The sequence below is a fragment of the Diadema antillarum genome, unplaced genomic scaffold, assembly GCF_040938485.1.
Source record: "Diadema antillarum isolate AM-2024a unplaced genomic scaffold, OU_Dant_1.0 seq00001187_RagTag, whole genome shotgun sequence".
Lineage (NCBI taxonomy): Eukaryota > Metazoa > Echinodermata > Echinoidea > Diadematoida > Diadematidae > Diadema > Diadema antillarum.
This window is the reverse complement of record NW_027271986.1, coordinates 80,454-100,908: the sequence shown is the minus strand read 5'-3', so window position 1 is coordinate 100,908 and position 20,455 is coordinate 80,454. Positions and strand designations below refer to the sequence as shown.

The 20,455-nt window shown below is 36.3% G+C and overlaps 2 protein-coding genes across 2 annotated transcripts; one reads left to right on the top strand and one right to left on the bottom strand.

The window, feature by feature from the left end:
• The first annotated feature begins 303 nt into the window (after positions 1-303).
• On the top strand, positions 304-5,520 carry LOC139744543 (putative defense protein 3). Its single transcript, XM_071654975.1, has 4 exons — positions 304-541; positions 3,314-3,539; positions 4,385-4,455; positions 5,387-5,520. The coding sequence occupies exons 1-4, from the start codon at positions 304-306 to the stop codon at positions 5,518-5,520; spliced, it is 669 nt and encodes a 222-aa protein (XP_071511076.1).
• Positions 5,521-7,722: 2,202 nt separating this feature from the next.
• Positions 7,723-19,564, bottom strand: LOC139744542 (vascular endothelial growth factor C-like). The gene is made up of 7 exons (XM_071654974.1): positions 19,561-19,564; positions 19,063-19,110; positions 16,201-16,385; positions 15,294-15,428; positions 13,524-13,633; positions 9,563-9,673; positions 7,723-8,172 (listed from the first exon to the last, which is right to left on the bottom strand). The coding sequence occupies exons 1-7, from the start codon at positions 19,562-19,564 to the stop codon at positions 8,130-8,132; spliced, it is 636 nt and encodes a 211-aa protein (XP_071511075.1). The 3' UTR covers positions 7,723-8,129.
• Positions 19,565-20,455: the final 891 nt, after the last annotated feature.

The window sequence follows — 20,455 nt, the reverse complement described above, 5'->3', positions numbered from 1 at the left end:
AAGAGAGAGAGAGAGAGAGAGAGAGAGAGAGAGAGAGAGAGAGATGTGAGATGTGATGTGCATGATATATCAATATAAATATACCGTGATTTGACCTGTGCAAAACGCCCATGATTTTCAACGTTCGTTTGTATAATGGCACAGATTATAGAATGTCTCTATCTCAAGGTCCAAAGGTGAAGTTTTGCCTCGTGCCTCCAGCACAAAATTCCATTACAGGACCCAAACTCTGGCCGTGTCCATTCTGGTTAGATTGAATCCGTTGTCGATCCTCCACGCTTCGAAATCAATGATCTTAACACCATGGCGGTTTCCAGAACCTGGGACCTACTTCGACTTGTCTGTTTCTTCTTGCTTGCTGTGGGACTGGTAGGCAGAGAGACCTGGGCCTACCCCACCGGGGCGCCAAAGCAAGCTTGTCCCTTGGCTATGCCGTCCCATCACGCCCGGGACAAATCTCAGATATCGCCGCAGCCGAAACCTTCCCCATACTCGTTCGTGGTAAACGCTAAGGAGTACAAAGTGGGACAAAAGATCGAAGGTACTTCACTGAGTATAATAATATCATCATGTCATACATTATATCCATTTGCGTCTTTTCTAATATTAGACTTGCAGTCATTTTTATTCTCAGGTGGCATTGGTTTACAACCAGCACTTTACGGGACGAATTACAGGGCAAAAACAACAACAACAAACAAACAAAAACCACAACAACAATCCATGCGAAGAGATGTCTTATTTCCAAAAGTTCCGGTGTGTCATGATTCAGTTACGGTAGAATAAAAGTTTCAACCAATGTTTTAAAGTTAATGTTTTAAAGTTAGAACAACTTTAATAGATACCTTTGCGATGAGTTCTCTCCTTCATCCATGATTAATGCGCAGACACTTTTGACGGATTCTTGCGCGCCGACACTATTATACATTAATAATGGTACCTTGCGTCAATGAGAATTGCAGTCGATTAGTTACCAGTGTTGCTGGGTTTGTTGTTGTTGTTGTTGTTGTTGTCGTTGTTGTTGTTGTTGTTGTTGTTGTTGTTGTTGTTGTTGTTGTTGTTGTCGTCGTCGTCAGTAAAGGACTTGGCGACGCCACGTCCCTTTTGGGGAATTGCGAAAGAGCTCCTGGCCATTCCGGTGAAAAATATTTTATTCAACTACCTTGATTTCATTGTCATTAGATATTACGTATGGTGATCCTCAAACTGTGATAGAATAATTCTGAAAAAAAAAATGTTAATCTCTTTGCCGCAGGGACGCGTCACATGAAGTGAAATAGAGGGGTTTCCCAGTATAATTTTTCTGCTTTTACTTCTTCTGTCGGTCTGTAAGAGCCAAGGTAATTCATGTACATGTATATCTCTTGCAAAGAATACGACACTGGTATCTTCATTTAACTGGGTCCAGCAGAACTGATTATTCCAAATTTGCAATTTATAGGGGATGGTTGAGAGTAACTTGCAGATTTGAAAAATTGAGAATAACTTGAGTTTTGTTGTTTGTGGTTAATGACATTTATATGAATAAGGCCTGTAATATGCTATCATTGATTTTGCGGATGGACAAAAAAAATCCAGTTTCAGTGCTTCAAAATAGTTCTAAAATGTGAGTTAGGGATAAAAACAACTAACATGAAAATGAATTTAGTCAGTTCAATCACCGTTAATTTTTTTAATGCACGAAATGTGAACAATACTTCTTAAAGACTGTTTCTAATGAGATTGTCTACAGAGTTATGGTTTATCGAGAAAGTTAGTGATATCTCCTTATATTTGCGGCTTTTTGCGAATGTTTGTATTGTAGGGTATTGCGGCATCGAATGTGATAATTCTATTTTTTTAATCACTGCTTCCAATAAATTGTAAATAGTGGCTTTTATGATTATCATGTGGGATAATCAACGTAATACAGGTAAGTTTTGTTTCTTTTCATAATACCTTGTCTCATTTTCTCTCCCATAATGCTTTCCCTTTATTTCTATATTTCCCTTCCTTGAATGTGGACAGAGACGATCATATATTTTTGTGTGGTGATAAGAGCTGTATGAAAAAAAAAAAGGTTTTATATAATGATTGCAACATAAACATGAATATTTTGTGTTTGTGGAAACTTTACTGAATGACGAGGGTCAACTGTACCCTGGCTTGTATAACCTACACTGCAAAAAGTCCGGTGTTAAATAGTGAACACCGAGCTGGTGTTAAATTTTCGGTGCTCATTTATGGTGTTAAATTAACACCTCCGGGTGTCATTTCCAAGTATAAAACTGTTTTTTTGAAGAGTTTCTTAGTAACTGCACTTCTTGTTGATTTTTAATTTAAACAAGACGATCAAGAATTTTACGTTAAAATGCTAGATTTTTGAAAAAATGTGAAAATAGATTTACACCACAGTAACACCAGCTGGTGTGGTCTCTTATTGAAGCTGGACGGCTGTTAAACCATTGATATTAACACCAACAAATATCAAATCAACACCTTGTGGTGTCATTTTTGAATTAACACCGGTACAGTGTCAAAATAACACCAGGTACAGTGTCAAATTAACACCACGAAGTGTCAGGTGAACACTTTTCAACACCATCACAGTGCATTTTCTACACCTGTGGGTGTGGTCCTCTATTGAAGTTTGATCGGTGTTAGATTTAACACCCATGGTGTTAAATCTAACACCGATGTTTTCACAGTGTAGCATACACTCTTCTCAGCCTTGTCTAACCAGAGGCCCATTTTGGCTCCTGAAATAATTAAGTTTCGAGGCCCAGTTAGATTGAATATTGCCACTTGGTCTTTACCACTACTTCCAAGTTCGTCTAACATCACTACAGCTAAACATTTTAAATCACTTGGTCTACAATCAATTTCGTCTAATGCCCGCTTGGTCTACTTCGCACTTGGTCTAATGCCCAGTTTGACTATTTATCGTTTAATGACCAGATGGTTAACTGCTGTTTTGTCTCCCTGGACTTTTTACCATTTTTTGTCTAATAAACTGGGGGCATGAGACGAAGTGGGATAGGCATAGCCCATCTGGAAGTAGACCAACTGGTAATGAGGCTAAGTGGCAATTGGACTAAATCGTCATTAGACAAACTGGTTGTATTGGATTGGAACAGGATTGGAACATGTGGGTTGAGACCAAATGGCTATTAGACCATGTGGGAGTAGACCAAGTGATAGATCACCGCCAATCGGATGGAGCTTCGCGGCCCACCGGTTGAGAAGTACTGACCTATATTATACACGGAATAAACAATGATAATTATGCTAATGTGCATTGCGTTGTTCCTCCCGCATACTTGGTTCATCCCAGTAACCATAGAGACCAAGGAGGTCTTCACCGGGTTTATGATCCAGGCACGTCGGGCTGGTGGCGGAGAGACTCCGGTGGGTAATTTTACCGCTTTGCCGCCAAACTCCAAACTCCTCGGCTGTAATGCCTCAGACGACAGCGTCACCCACTCCAACCCTGGCCCCAAGCAGTCTGGGATGACCTTTACCTGGTCCACCAAACAACCTGTCGGCACCATCCAATTCTTGTGAGTACACACTAAAAGAATACCTAAAGCATTTTTATGGTGACATGTACCGTTGCGTCTCTTTTTTTTATCGCTATGTAACATATTATGTTTTCTGTTTTGATATTCCTGTGATTTCTTTCATTCGTGTGTACTTTTAATTGCAAAATGTTATGATTTTATGCACGGAGCCTTTGAAAAAATAGCTTATGCTGAATGAGTGTTACTGTGTTGAAAAAGTTAAAATAAACCGAATAATTAACTGTGTAACATTCAGACTTGCAACACAGTCCTCAAATGGGAAAATTACACGTTAAATAACTAAAACTTTCCAGAAACAATATGTGCTGGGAATGTTGAATTTCTTCAAACCTTTACATGATTTTCTTTTTTATATTGAATGTGAATAGGTTTTACATGTGATCTACAGTTCTGTCGAGCCCTCTTACCCTAACTAATTATGATTATTGTGGGGGCGCTACGGCATAGTGGATAAGACTCCCGATTGGAGGAGGCGAGTTCGAATCCCGCCCAATGCTTACGTCTTTGGACAAGATGTTTTTAACCACTATGTCCCTCTCGACCCAGGTGTATAGATGGGTAACTGGCACCGCTAGGGTAATAATAATGGCAGGGTCCTCTGGCAGAGCAGTGGGAACACTGAAGAGGTTATCCTGGATATAAACGAAGACTACATAATTATCATTATCATCATAACAATACTTCTTCTTATTCTTATTATCATTATTATTATTACTATTTTTGTAATAATAATAATGATGATAATAATAATAATTATTATTATTATTATCATTGTTATTATTATTGTTATTGTTGTTGTTATTGTCCCTCTTGTTTGTCTGCAGTGGATCTGTGGCCAAAGATCACGACACGTTCTGGGCAAACATCACATCAGCCAACATCACGCTAGCATCGGGTAAGAACTCCGTATTGCATCTGTCTTGTTTTTTGTTTTTGTTTTTGTTTTGTTTTTTGCAGATGGTGTTGTGATTTTGTTTGTTGGCGGGGGGGGGGTGGTTATATAATACTTGTGTCATATGAATAAAATTGTCATGTCGTTAATTTCCAATTTCACTCTCGAGTTGTTCTCAATGGTCAATAATCAATGGTCTTGAGTTTATGTAAAGTTAATGAAAAATAACCAATTAAATCTAACCTTTTAACATATATCATATATATATATATATATATATATATATATATATAACAAAGGTAAGATTCAGAGGGGTCATTTTGAACATGACACAAAGATAATTTCTGCAGCAAATCTCCAGAATTTGATGGTTAACAGTCAAATATGCATTTTGAGGTATACGTGTGACATAATTGCATATCTATGTGTACAATTCTCGATGGAAAAAAGTGCTAATGCGGGTTTTCTTTTTTTGTTCTGTATTGGAGTTTCAATCCACTACAAAATTAAAAAAAAAATAGTTAAGATTTCAAATTCATTCAAGTAAAAATCGCCTCTGTAAGAAAAAAAAAATAGTAGACAGGCTCTTAAAATCGACCAGCGCAATATGTTCATGATCATATACATATAATTGGTATTGTATCCAGATATTGAGTTTGCTCTGTTTAATACCTATCCAATGTGTGTATGGGTACGTGTGAGCGATTGTTTGTATGTGGGTTATTTATGTTTATAAGTTCTGTTGCATGTAGGCCGCGACCGGATAATGTAATCGAGGGAAGTAACCTGTTTTGTATTTATTACTGTTGACTAAAAATATTTCTTGTTGATTTCAAAATAAAAATAAAAAATCTTTGATTAAAACGTATACAAATTGCGTGCGTGGTCTATGACAAAATTAAACTGGTTGCTATCGTTATAATTCATACTGCAGAAACAAAAGATGGTCATCTCTTGTTCGATGAGGTTGAGGACAAGTCTAGAATGGCCTGGGTGACGATTCTGCACAACAGGACCAGGTCCCTGGTTGGACTGGACCAGGAACTCTTAAAACGACGCGGCCATTGAAACCCAACATGACAATTCAATTTGCCACTTGAGACATTTAGAATATCGCGTTGAGTTGTTGAAAGAGGTTTCAAAGAGTACTAGTATAATAACACACACACGCGCTCAAAGTTTTGCTTTTTGAACACTCACGAGTAGAGTCAGTACGAGTCAATGAATTATCACCTCTACCTCCTTATACAAACATGGGTGACGTTCGTTATTCCGAAGGTTCGTTAATTCGAAAATGAAAATAACGTTCATTATTTCGAAGGTTCGTTACTCCAAAACACACAAATTCCTTACGCCTCTATGTTAGTCTTTCCGAAAATGATACAGGATTGTAATCTCGACATTTGTGGCGTTACATTCCCAATGTTCCTTGTTCCGATAATGGAAAGACGGTGTGTACTTACGAACTTATTTCATTTTCGGATTAACGAACCTTCGGAATAATGAAGCTTATTTCATTTCGGATTGATGAACCTTCGGAATAACGAAATATATTATAATCGTTATAAGTTATCCTGATCGCTTGCTCTACGCATAGCGTGTTATCACGTACGCTAAAGACAAGCCAATACACTCATGTTTATGCTGTTGTTTTCTCGTCATAATATTTGTGCTTTACATTTGCAATGTACATACAGAGGTACTTCCGACTGACACTAAAATACAATCACAGACATAATTCGGATGAAGAAGAATTTTTGTAACAAGGCGGAAATAATCATTTCGCCACTTTTACCCCCTTGGATTACACAGTACACTTCGTACTGTGTCTGAAAATTGTGCATAGTATTATGAGTTAATACAATAAAAGAGAAGTATACTATACCGTCAGTCACTACGACATGGCGATTATCTAATCAAATCATGCAGTTATTGCTACATTATTCAGGCAACTATCTATTTCACCAGTACTGAAATGTCTACAGCAAAACTTGTTCTTCCGTCATGATTTCGATAGTTCCATGCAATCCTTATACATCTATTATGCTTATTGACAGTATTCTGTCTGTAAACGGAGCATTTTGATCATAAATCAAATGGAATGATCATTTTTTGCCAGCTCCTATAACATGGACTCAGTTGAATAATGTTATTTGCTTCAATAGCGTAGTGTATAGATTACACCTAGTTCGGAACTAGTCAGTGCTAGTCCAGTGATGTTTTGAGGGTTAGGGTATCTTAGTTTTCATTTGGTAGCTAAGAGTAAAGAACAATTCAAATAAAGTTAATATTTACAAATATAGTACAAGATATTGTAATCATAACACTTAACGCTTATGGCGGCTACAAATATTTACATTTCCTCTATTTGGACAATAAAGCGTGAGAAAATCCTTCAGTTGTTATGGTTGTCAAGATTTCTATTTTGTTTGTGCGACATTCGATATTTCTCATTACTTCATAGCAAGTGTCAAATGATTGACGCCATTTATCAGTGACAAATGAAAGAATTCTTGAAACACGCTTTAATATTCCTTGAATACAAAATGCGTCTTTCAATCGGCTTTACCATAGGGTCAAAGGTTACTCTTTATCTTGGCAGTGCGCCATCAGACTTGAATGTTTTCGAACGTTCCAAGAACAGATCGTGGTCAAAGCTACACCCAACTTTTGATTAAAGCCCGGACCACTATCAAAGCGTAATTGGAAACAAGAGGAGAGCGATCTGCTTAGAAACATGAAATCACTTTTGTACTAGAATCCAATGTCTTCATCAATAACATGAGGAATTTATGCGGATTTACCCCTTTTCCTACCCTCTTATACGCTGATTGCCGTAATATATTTATGTTAGCAATATCAAGTGCAACCTTAAAGTCTATTAACCCTCTGTGTGTCAAGGAATTTGGACACTGTGTATACCTACATGGGTTTTTTTGTGCCGGCTAGCACTCAAAGCACATAGGGTTAATGAACTTTTTCGAGGAGGTCTTATATTGTAATATCATTCTCTGAGAGTGAATCAACCGTGAATCTCCCCCCCCCCCCCCAAAAAAAAAAGACTCAAAGAGAAATAATAATAATCATGTTCTTGAATCTGGGAGTAATTAATGTATTTGTTGTGGGTTGCTATTGTTTTATTTCTAATGTTAACTCCATTTTGCTGTGCAGTCTCTGTGTGGTAGAGAGCGAGAAAAAAAGAAAAATGATTGCAAAAAAAAAACAGTGTTGTCATGGTTTCAAATCTGCACTTTTTTTCAGGAAATCTGTTCGGTACAATTACGTAAATGTTGTAACTACAAACAGGGTAATAGCATCATCCTATTAGACAATAAGAACTGAACTTGACTCTATCCAAGCATCAATATAATATCACATGCCCTCCAGCCTGTTCCATGTTGCGCTGTTGATGGGTGTCGGTCGTAAATAAGCGATTTCTGGCGGGTTTGACACAAGTTGGCCGCCAGCGCGCGAACAGCACACATAAAACCTACTCTTGTTGTCTGTATAATGCTACCACACTGGCTTTCTTCCCGCCATCCGATCAGGTCTTTTCAGCAGAGATCCGGGAAACAGCAAACAGAAATGTCCTATTAATACTAAAGAGCATTCGGATTTGTAGATCGAGTCTTTCCGTAGAGCGATACCACTGTTTGTCCTCTGGAAACATCTTTGGGTTAAGACCTGACGACCCCACGCCTTCTTCTCTTCGATAGACACCTAGCAAAGAACAAAGTGAACACAAATCTTATGATTTGGCAGTGTTCACGTGTCTACGATGTCTCCAAAAAAAAAAAAAAAAAATAACGAGCTGTAGATCTGCGTTCCGAACGCTAACGCGACGCTAATTAGGCAAAAAAAACCCAAAACAAAACAATAAATGAATATATATATATATATATATATATATATATATATATATATATATATAATTATATATATTTTGCACATGCGCGAGACAGAGCTCTTTCTGTTGTCCACTCTGGGAGACCAGTCGTAGATCTAAAGCTAGCTATATTGATAGACACACACTTTCATCGTTAGAAGACACCGAGGTATCACAGTACATGTTTGACGTCATTTCTTAGCCTCGTGAACCCATGAACCGTGTATATTTCTGATAGCATAATTATAATAAGATATCTACTTAAATATTCATTTAAGTAGAGAGAGAGGGAAAGTCATCACCAACACTGAGACAAATCCCTATAGACACGGTGTTTCTTTGAGGGATCACGTTTATAAGGCTTTCTCTAATCATAAATATGTGGTTTTTTCTTTTCTTCTCATTGGTATACACTGAAATTTGTGAAAATCCTGAATGTAGTAAAAACATGATTGCTTTATCTATAATATTCGATCAGATATCGAGTGCTGTTAAGGGATGAAATTAATTTGTATCTAATCAAAGTAACAACCAACTTACTGCAAATCATGTGATAATTTTTTTTTTTTTTTAGGATGACCAGAGGTAATTAATTAATTTTAGTTAATGTTGATTAATTTACTATCACCAAAAAAGAAATTCATCATTATGGCGAAAAAGACGATGTATCGAAACTTATACTGCAAATACCTCACTACCCTAGATGCGGATACACTTAATTCACTTTGAAATGTTTAACAAACATGGTGACTTCTATGTTTATAATGGCCCATAAGTAAACTTTCAGCATTCCTAAACATTCCATCTTCGGAGTGAAAATAGTATCTGTCTTGTTTCTGGGGATGGAGAGTTCAATACCAAATTTCTATACCCTCTAAACTTGTATTGCTCTGTGTGTTTTTTTATTCACTTGTCATTTTTTGTGCAGTTCATCTCTGACGTTCTTTCATAGAAAGATTTACTATTAAAACATTTTTTTTTTTTAATTGGAGGTCTCACCTTTCTGCGCCAGGAGTGTCTCTCTGTGACAGACATGGCGCATTAAAAGACTCCATTTTTATGATGATGATGATGATGATGAGTATTATTATTATTATTATCATTATTGTCATTATCATTATTATTATTATTACTATTATTATCATCATTATCATTACTATTATTGTTATTATTATTATTATTATTAGTAGTAGTAGTAGTAGTAGTATTATGTTCTTTACTCACTTGCATGTGTGTGGATCTAACGTAGAGGGAGGCAGACAGCGCTCATGATGCTTGTCTAAGCATTTACACCCACACAGGTCCTCGTCGAAATGTTGCCGCCTCCGACAAGTTCTGGGGGCAAAGTAGCACAGAGTATTGAATGTGAAATATCATTTCCTAGATAGCAACATTTCAACAAACAGCTTGAAATAGAACACACTTAATATGAGTATCTTCATTATATTTGCACATGGAATAAGGAAGCTATGACATTAGTGGCAATTAACCATCCATACAAGTCTCATTAATTGAAGTGCTACGTGTCAGCGCCTGACAAGTTTTCCAATAATTTGGAAGCCAATGCTATCTCAATTGATTTGCTTGTTTACATAAAATAAACAGAACAAAACCACTTCCGTTGCATCAAGTTAATGTAGAAAAGAAATAACACAGCGATGATAACTTCAGGGGGAGAGGTTATGAAAGCCGCTCTGGTATATAATCGACCCAAACATTACGCGTGTTCAATATGTAAATTATATTTTATATTACGGTATATTTAAACAAGAGGGACAGCTGCGAAACGATGACATCATCGCCACATCACGGCTTATCATTTCTACTTGCCTTTAACATTACTTCTCATAGATATTTTATTTTGCTTGTAAGTTGTATTTTGTTCTCTTTTTTGAATTTGCTGTCCTGATTTCATCAAAATCAACGTAAAACATCCACAGTACTTTCACTTTCGAGGTGATTTCACTTTCGACTGATTGTATGCACGCTCAGGGTAAACATGTTGAATTTTGTCTCGTTATAAGTTGAGCCTTAAGGTTTTGCGACTGTACTCAAAATGTTAAAATATCTTATCAATCTGAATTTGATGATTACGATTCTCCTTGTTCTGCAAGAATGTCACAGAGAGCTTTACTTATCTTATCACTAAATGAAAAGTATTATGTGCCCTCGTGAATGAAAGAAGAGGATGAAAAATAATTCTGAAGATGAAGGGTGAGGAATGAGGAGGGGGTCATGGGACTGAGGTGAGTTACCATGGTTACAGTCAGTCCGGAGAATGGAGTTCTGCGTTTTTGAAATGTTTGTCGGAATGAATCAGATAAATGAGTAGTCAACTTATGAGTCAAAAAGCGAAAAATGTCGAGTGTAAATGTTTTCTTGTGCATGCATTTGAATGTTATATTATTATTATTATTATTGTGGTTATTATTATCATTATTATTATCTGTTAAGGCTTATTTACAAATATATTTATTTATTTATTTATTCATTTATTTATTTATTTATTTATTTATTTATTTATTTATTTATTTATTTATCTATCTATCTATCTATCTATCTATTTACTTGTTTATTTATTCATTTGGCCATACAATTTCAACATATCTAACGTACATATAATTAAGATGTTACGGAGTGACACATGGCCTATTCTGGGCCATTGCCAATGATAATTATTATTGTTGGGTGTGGTGAGATATGATGTGGTGTTAGTGGTATAAGTGGCGGTAGTGGCGGTAGTGGTAGTAATATCGGTGGAGAGGTGGTACGTGGTGGTTTTTGTGGGAATGAGATTAAATGTGACGTCATGGGGTTGCCCGGATGCAGTGTGGAAGCGGCGTAGATAGATATCGAGACTTAAGGTCGAAAACCGTGCGCAGTATTTTATGTACGTATGTATGTATGTATCTATGTATCTATGTATGTATCTAAAGGGATCGTATAGTTTTGATTGAGACTTAAAGGTCCTGTTTACCTTTGGGAACAGTGATTTAAAAAATTTTCAAGATATGACATTTAATGCATATGTGTAGTTCTGTTGTACCACAAAACATCCCATCATATAAAATTTTTGTGATAAAGCCTAAAATGTAAGGAGATATCTGTATTTTTCTCAATAAACCGTAACTGTAGATGGTTTAGTCTGGAAACATTTTTATTATAACTATTGTTCACATTTTGTATATCTAACAATACTTAACATCGATTAAACTGGTTCAAATTTTTACATTGGTTGTTTTTATCCATAACTCACATTTTATAACCATGTTGAAGCACTAATGCTAAGTTCTTGTTTCATCTGCAAATGGTAAATTATGCCTTTAACTTCAGGTTTTTATAATTTTTTGGTGAGATAGTGAGAAACTTCTCATGAAATATGAAAGAGTATGTAATTCCATGAGCATTTAAACATTTGATGAAAATTGATTTTGAAATGGCTGATATCCAAATCAGAGTGATTCTAATAAAGTGTGGGACCCACATTTTATTAGGATCGTTTTGTTTTACTTTGTTTTTGGATGTTTCAGCTATACCAAACCCGATTTTCATCAAATAAACTTTGAATTCCTCTTTACATGGTATGCTCTGTACTATTTCATAAGTGTTTTCTCGGAATCTCGCAAAAAAAGTTAAAGCCCAATTTTCATCTCCACCAATACTGTACCATCTCCACCAATACTGTACCAACCCCTTAAGGAGTTTGGTTGCAAAACGAGTTAACTCCACTCTTATCAATTTTAGATAATTATTTGCGATTAAACCAGCTAAAAAAAGGGATATTCTTTAATCATTATACTTCAAGAATATCCCATTTTATGCAACAGAAGAATCATTGAAAAGAGGGAGACAAAGTGAAGAAACTCGCACCAGAAGAATCATCATTGGAAAGATTTTACTTTGTTCTGTGTGATGATGGACTTACTTTAAATAGTTTGAAAATGATCGTACGTCACCCGTTTTGCGGTCAAACTCTTCATTTGTATGTACAAGTGTACATTCAGTCCGTATTATGTAAATTACATATATAGGCCTACATACATAATATATGGAGGAGATGCAGTTTCATTTAAACTTGACAATTACTCTTAAATGCTTGTGAATTGTAAAACTTTTATCACTCTTCGTCTTATTTCCGAAATGAAAGTTAACCTCAACATGAGTGGAGTTTCTTTTAATTGTTTTGTGTGCTACGAGTGTCAATTGACGCAGAAAAAACAACAAAACAAAAACATATCATTGTACACACTGTCCAAAGTCCGTGACACAAAAAGGGTTAACCGCTGAATATACCACAGTTAACTCTTATGCTAAGCTCTGCAGATGTAATATAGACCGAACCGTTGAGAGCCAGCTTGAGGCTCTTAGATTGGAAGACAGTGCCTACTCCCTCTGGGGTCGGGTCTGGGTTGCTCATTTCGACTTCATATTGGTATTTGGTAAACACAGCCAAACTCAGTGGTTTGTATCCTACCAAACATTTCTCGAATCATAAATCAGTGTCCCATTCACTTGTCAGGGTATGACATGTCTCGACCTCTGAATATAACCTGGGACTCCTCGTATAATTCGGAATAAGAAGTATGATTTTGGAGAGAAAATTGCATCAAATGAAGTCTCCAGGCAACGGGGCATGGGACCGCCGAGGAGTGACCTCTCCGGTGAATGTCAGGGTTATGTGGGTCGCTGGATGACAGAGGGAATTGTATATAGTCGTTTTTGTTCACATGGAGTTTTCCCAGCCCGTCCCAATATTATGTACAGATGTGTACAGATATCTAACATCCCATTCTAGTGGTTGTTATCAGCTAAAACGGTTGTTACTCATTCAGTAGTCCCGGCAACCACATTCGTCACTCTAGGAACCGTTTATGTGGACGCTAGCAGTGTTTAGATTCTGCTTGTCAAAGTGATCTCTTCGTTTGCTTCTTGTGCGCAACACCACATGAACATATACAAAAAAAAAAATTGTTAGAAAAATACAATCTTGTTTCTTCAGAACGAAACCTAGTCGTAATATCAGTGACATATTGACAAGTGATTTTAGATACCCTGAAGTGGTTTATGTAGCTATTTGACTACAGTTAACTGAACGTAGTTTTTACAGTACCTATGCGATTGATTTCCTGTTCTCTGTCTATCAGAACATATCAAACTTTGACTGAAGAACTCCAACCAAACTTACCTCTCGTTCAAGGGAACGTTGCAAACGCAGTCACACCGTAGAGGATCCCACACCATTCCCGCGGGACACTCGTATTCTACGACGCATTCACATTGACAATTTCTGTACACCTGCATTATCAGGAATACGTAAAGATTCAGAATGATTGAAATGAAAACAGAAGAGAACAAACAAAATTTGAATACACACACAAAAAAATGGCTTTGAATGTTAAAAAAGCAATATTGCATTTCTATTGATAGTAATACTGAAACAGTAGAACACTTTGTGTTGTAATTTGAAATTTGTAGTAGATAGGATAAAATGAGCAATGAGAATGGTAGAGGCGTCATTAGAACTACTCGTTAAGAAAAATCATATTTCATTTTTTTGTGAACGTTTTTGACGTTTTCTCTTAGCAGTTTTGCCCTTCACGAAAGCATGACGTCTATGGAAACGATAGTATTTCTCTTTTTCTGTTTATACCGTTTTACTTTAAAAAGATAGCGATTGGGACGTGAGGTTGTACAACAAATCATCACAAGTGGCACAAGCTGCGTTCATATTGGAGACAACATTCTTCAAAGCTCACGTTCAATTCAAGCACGTCGCCCCCTCTGTACAGATGACACTGCCAATCAGCTAATGATAAATGTATCGTAAATCTTAGGAGGCAGCTCGCCTAGAATCTCCTTGCTGAGGGGATGGTAGTTTTGGTTGAGATGGGGCTTCAGGTTTGCAGTGGTTTTTGTTTGTTTGTTTGTTTGTTTGTTTGTTTGTTTGTTTTTTGGTGAGATATTATTGAGAAACTTCTTGTGAAATATGATAAGAGCATACAATTCTAAGAGGAATTCAAAGTTTGTTTGATGAAAATTTGGCTTCACATGACTGACAGATATCCAAAAGCCGAGAGGTCCTGATATAAGGTGGGACCCATCTGTCATTAGGACCACTTTGTATAAATTTATTTTGGATATCTCAGCCATTAAAAAACACGATTTTCACCAACAATTGACAATGATGAAGTAAACTTTGAATTCCTCATACTGTGTGCTCTTTGATATTTCATAAAGAAGTGGTTTCTAATCATGTCACGAAAAGTTAAAATCTGAAACCCCCATCTCAACAAAAACTACACCATCTCTTTAAAGGGGAAATCCAGTCCAGTTAATGTAAGTTAGTCTGATAAGAAAGAGTAGAATATCATGAGTTCAACGGTATAATTTTGATCGAAAGTGGATGAAAAATAAGGAAGTTATGACATTTTGAAGTTTCGCTATTTTTTGGGGAAACAGTTCTTGAACAGTCAAATTAATATGCAAATCGCAAAGTGAGCATGTCATTCCCTCACATCTTGCCATATAGTTTGTACTTAAAATTTTGAAATGTCCAGTTTTTCATTCAAACGTAATTATGCCCGAGGCTCAAATCCGGGTATTCTGATCACTATTCAGAAGTTATACAACCACGCAGGAATAACATGTTTCACGCTTCAATGACAGAAGCATTGAATTTTCGTCATTTCTTTTGGACATGATCAATGGAAAATTGTGAGAGTATGACATGGTTAGCTCACTCATTTGCATATTCATATCCACTGTACAAGAACTGTGTTGCAGAAATTAGCAAAACTTCAAAATTTCATAACTTCCTTATTTTTCATCCGATTTCAGTCAAATTTTTACCGTTAAACTCGTAAGATTTTACTCTTTTTCATCAGACTATCTTATATTTGGACTCAGTAGTGGATTTTCCCTTTAAGACCAGCCAAACAAGCAGATTAATATTCACCTCTCTCGTAGGATGACAATCGGATGGCTTCGTGCGGCATTGACACTCACAAGACACGTCCTCGTGGACCTGTAGATTCACTACACCAGCAAACTGGAGCTGGGTAGCGTCTGGGTTCGACATCAGACTTAACACCTGTTGATTTTCAGTCATAATGAAAATGAATGACAATAATAATCATAGTAATAATATTGATAATAATAATAATAACAATATTGATAATATTGATGATAATAATAATAATATTGATAATGATAATAATGATAATAATGATAATAATAATAATAATAATAATAATAATAATAATAACAATAATAACAACAATAATAATAATACTTATTAATGATAAAAAACGAAAAAAGTAATAATAAAAACTCATACTGGTAATAGTAATAATAACAATGATCACTATAACAACGATGGTAATATATCTGATCTTTTCAATAATTTTGGTATTCAATTTTATATATCATTCAGATGACTTACAAGTCTGATCATTCAAATTAGCGATTCCCTCTGACTTTCTCTTTCATAAATGGTCATTCAAATATTGAGGATAGGACCGCTATTTCATGTTCGGTCTTGAGGTCTTTAAAGAAACAATTAATAACATATATATATATATATATATATACATAGATATATATATATATACGTATGTAAACAATCAAACACTTATACACGTAAGCAATGTAATGATATGCGTAAGCAAACCTCGAACCCTAATGGTGTAATCTCCTACAGGATAGGTTGTGAGGTCAAAGTTCACAGCATGAGGGCGGCACTGCCGCTTCTGTCGAGGAACTCGAAACGCTGTCCTCAATATTGAGTTGTTCGTCGCCCCTTCCTCTAAGCCACAACAACCCTGTGGTATGATTGACGGTGTGCTAACCATGCACCCCCTCACCTGTACATCAACCTGTCTACTGCTGTTCGGGGCGCACTGAAGGAGCTCGGTGGAACAACAGCCTCCGCACCGATTGACCGTGACACAGGGCGGCCAGTATACCGCACTCCCACTAGCATCGACCGCCGTGCCAACCGGTAGTTCGACAACCTGCGGCCTGGGAATGCACGTCGGTAGCTCGGCCACTGATATTGTTGATGAAAAAGATGAAGAAAGAGAAGGACGTGTATGTATTTATGTATCTATTTTTTTTTTGATTGGGTTAATTATTCATAGGAAAATCTTTTGTCGTATCTATTCTAACGGGATCCCATAAAGAACAGTAGTAGTCTTTCTTTAGATACAGCTGAATGGAACAGTCCCTCCGTATTCATGCATATAATATTCGTTTTACACGTACTGTATCTCTATGCCTGACGTCATAAGATTTGTTTAACTATTCTTTGTATTTCTCTCTTTTTTTTTTCTTGCATGAATACTGACATAAATAAATACAAATCTAAAGATCTGTAATTTAGAGCAAATTTTTTTTCTCACCACGCCACCCCCCCCCCCTTGATGAGATCATAATCTATATTTTGTTATCATCTCCTGTAAGTAACAGTTTAATTTATAAGATAATTAAGCTGAACCAAGTATTAGAGTTGAATTGTAATCAAAGGTAGCACGTACTGCGAAAAAGAAATCCATACGAATAAAAAAGGAAAAAAAAAAGAATCGCAGAGTATTCTTTTGAACTTTAATTTTAATCAGAATATTCTGAGCCTAAGTCTATTCAACTCATAAAAACTGGATGTCGAATCGGAGGAAAAAATGCAATATTGAACATGTGCTAATCTTTATTTTGCTTATTCTGTGCTTCGAAACCCAATGCTTTCTTCAGCCTAACACAATAACTTAAAATTACTAAAATTGCATAGTTTCCGACTTTAATATTGTTGGAAAATCAACCTGTATGAGAGACTATGAGTTTCGTGATGCACAGACCATTCGACGAAATGAGAATTAAATACGGGTTTCTAAAGGGTCATGATATGAAATCGAATAGAAATTATTACATCTCGTTGGAATATTGCATGTAATGAATAGAACACGACAGCAATACGCGCCTATGTCAGTTGACTCCTCTTAATATTCTGATTGCCAACGTCGCTGTTTACCTCAAAAGATATATAATTCCTTCGGGGAAATAGAGCGAAGAGACATCAATGCGACATTAGCACAAAAGTAAAAGTAAAGAAAGAACCCACCCACTTGACAAATCCCATCCTTTTTTTCATTGATAAAAACACGTTTCAAATGTCTTTATTTTAGGGGTGGATGAGTGTCACTCTTTCATAATTAAATCTTTTAGCCCCCTTGACACCAAACGTGACACGATTTATTAGACTATCGTGTCCCCCCTAAAGACGAGTCGATTTCATTTGTCATTCCGACCGCACACTATACGCCCACTCCTTTTCGCGCCACAAACAAACATCAGAGAGGGCAAAGCTGCTTCTTCTTCGAGGGTTTTTTTGGTGCAGTCGCGAACTCGACTTGTTGATTATTGGTATGACAGCTCATCACAAGCCCCATACATGATTAACTCTCATCCAGCACGTGGGCGCGTCATTCGTATACCCGTGAAATTATTTACGTGACACTGTCTCATCGTCTGGAACAAAAATAGAATATCCCTCTCGAATTTTCACTGCGTACCATTTTAAATAAATAATTTTGCCCTGCAGCAATGTATAATTACAATGATAATGTAAACAACAGTTTATATCATAATTAAAAACTCCGAGTTCAGAAACAATTTTAGAATAAAAGAATAAAATATCGATAAAAGTCGCTGGCTTATCTCTAGTTACCCCCCAACCATTGACAAGCTGACTTTTTTTTTTTAAAATCCTGGACGCAGTCACACTAGCTGCTTTCGGTTGCGTTAAGTAGTATGTCGTAGCGATTCGCAAGTTTGCAAACATGTTCACAAAACCAACAGGTAAGGGTTAATATCAAAATTACAATCTCTCCTAATCGGTTATTACATTGTATTATGACAAGTGCAGATATATTTCTGAACGCACTCAAACAGCAGCAGAAATGACTTAACTTCGTAATATTTACTCAATTTCCCATTTGCCTTCACATCGACATTGTAAGTTCTTTCCCCACATATTCCTACAGCGCTTTATTCAAAATTTGTCGCAGAAGCTGTCTTTCACATCCATAAACTATTTCTCTTTCTCCCTAAAGATTCCGGACATTGGCGTGCGAGATTGAAAAGGTGACACCGAGGGGGCATTTCATAAAGCATTTTGTCCGACAAAGTTGTCGGACAAATTTGCTCTCAGCCAATCAGATGCAAGGATTTCAGTAGCTTGTAACAGTTTGTCCAAAAAATATCCGACCAAACTGCTTCATGAAATGCCCCCCCCCCCCGTTTCTGCTTAATTGCTTAATTGATGTCGTGTAGTCGTGTCCTTACGACGTCAACGCAATGGACAATTGACATTGATATTGACATTTATTTCTATACTTTCTCTTATAAACATGACACAAAATACATACATTGATATCTAGAGTACGCGGTAATTGTTTACACATAATGCAATTATAAACAAGACAGTGTAAATAGTCTTGAAACAAAACTTTCAAATACAACCTTATGCAATTCAGGTACGTGACATTGAATATAATTATGACATAATTCTGGAAAACAAAGCAGAAAATATTAAAAGCGTCTATGCAATGAACTAGATCTTAAAAAACAAACAAACAAAACAAAACATAGGTCTCCCAGAAGAAAGAGAGAGAAGAAAATGTATAGACTATAAGAGAAATTCAAGATATGAAGTAAGGCGTGGAGGTTCTCACCAGCTGATAAATCGGTACTGGAAAGCGGTGATACATGCCGTGGAAGACCTGTGAACGAAAGTTGAAATTAATTAACGTTACATCCGCCAGATTTGGATGAGCTCATCCAAGAAATGATTATTTCATTATCGGTGCACTTCAACCATTATTAAAATGTTCGCTCTATATTTTAATCTCGCTAGATTTCAAAATGGAACGAATGAACATCAAAAAACATCACGGCTTTATGCGAATGCAGTGGAAAGCTGAAATCAGATTAATGTTTTCTGCGACACATGATTATAACCTGACCCACTGACAAACGTATCCGAGTTGAAAATTAGAATTAAAATCAATGATTGCAGCAGAGCGCATCAGAATTTCAGATAAACACAAAGAAATAAAACCCGAATAAAATTTGCAGTCCGACGGTGATATCATAATATACGATAGCTGTAACTTATTGTCCAAGTCAAATTCAACTGATTTATTTCATTGCTGCCATTTAATAATCATTACTCATGTTATTGGTAGTATTATTGGTTATCATTATTATTTTATCAATGTGCCTCAAAGTGTATCACGTTAAACATTGACGGGTAAAATATTTTACACATACAAGTGTAGAAACAAACTATAAAATAAATGCATCATGCATGAAATTTCCAACAGCTAATGTAGGCCTACATTACGTTTTTGTGATATATTTGTCAAATGCGTTTGTGTTCAAATATAACACCTAGCTCATTTTATGAACACACGAACACACACATAAGATACCAACGCAATCATGATTCTCGCACATTTAAGTTGCCTTGTCAGTTTTAGAAGTAGAAGGCAAGAGGCATTTAATTGGACGAAAGACACGTTTTATATAAAAGTGCCTAGGTGCTTATGTATAGGTGACGTAGGCAAGTGAGGATTTACCTACCGATTTGATCCTCTTTGAGAATGGACTGTGGTGGCGTGCGAGTAATCAGGTCTGGGATGGGGATATCTTCGTCTTCTCCGGACTCTTCCGAAGATTGCCGACTGGTGATCGGCACTGTCTTCGGCGGTATTCGTCTATCTACCGTAGGGTGGATGATGCGAGATGGTGCAAGAGGAACTAGGGGGTTAAAGACACAAAGTTTCAATGTTATCACAAAGTCCTTCCTTCGGCTCTCACACACAAAATACCTGAATATTCATTGCGCTTACAAAGGAATACTGCCTATCCGAAGTGGTAGAGTTCACTTGACGGAAGCTATAGACCGGTTCACAAGCATTATGTTTTTGTAATATTATATTTCACATCTTTATAATATGTTGTTCCTGACAACCGCAAAACATGCCCGAATCTTTCATAATAATAATCATTATTATTATCATTATTATTATCATTATCATTATTATCATTATCATTATTATTATT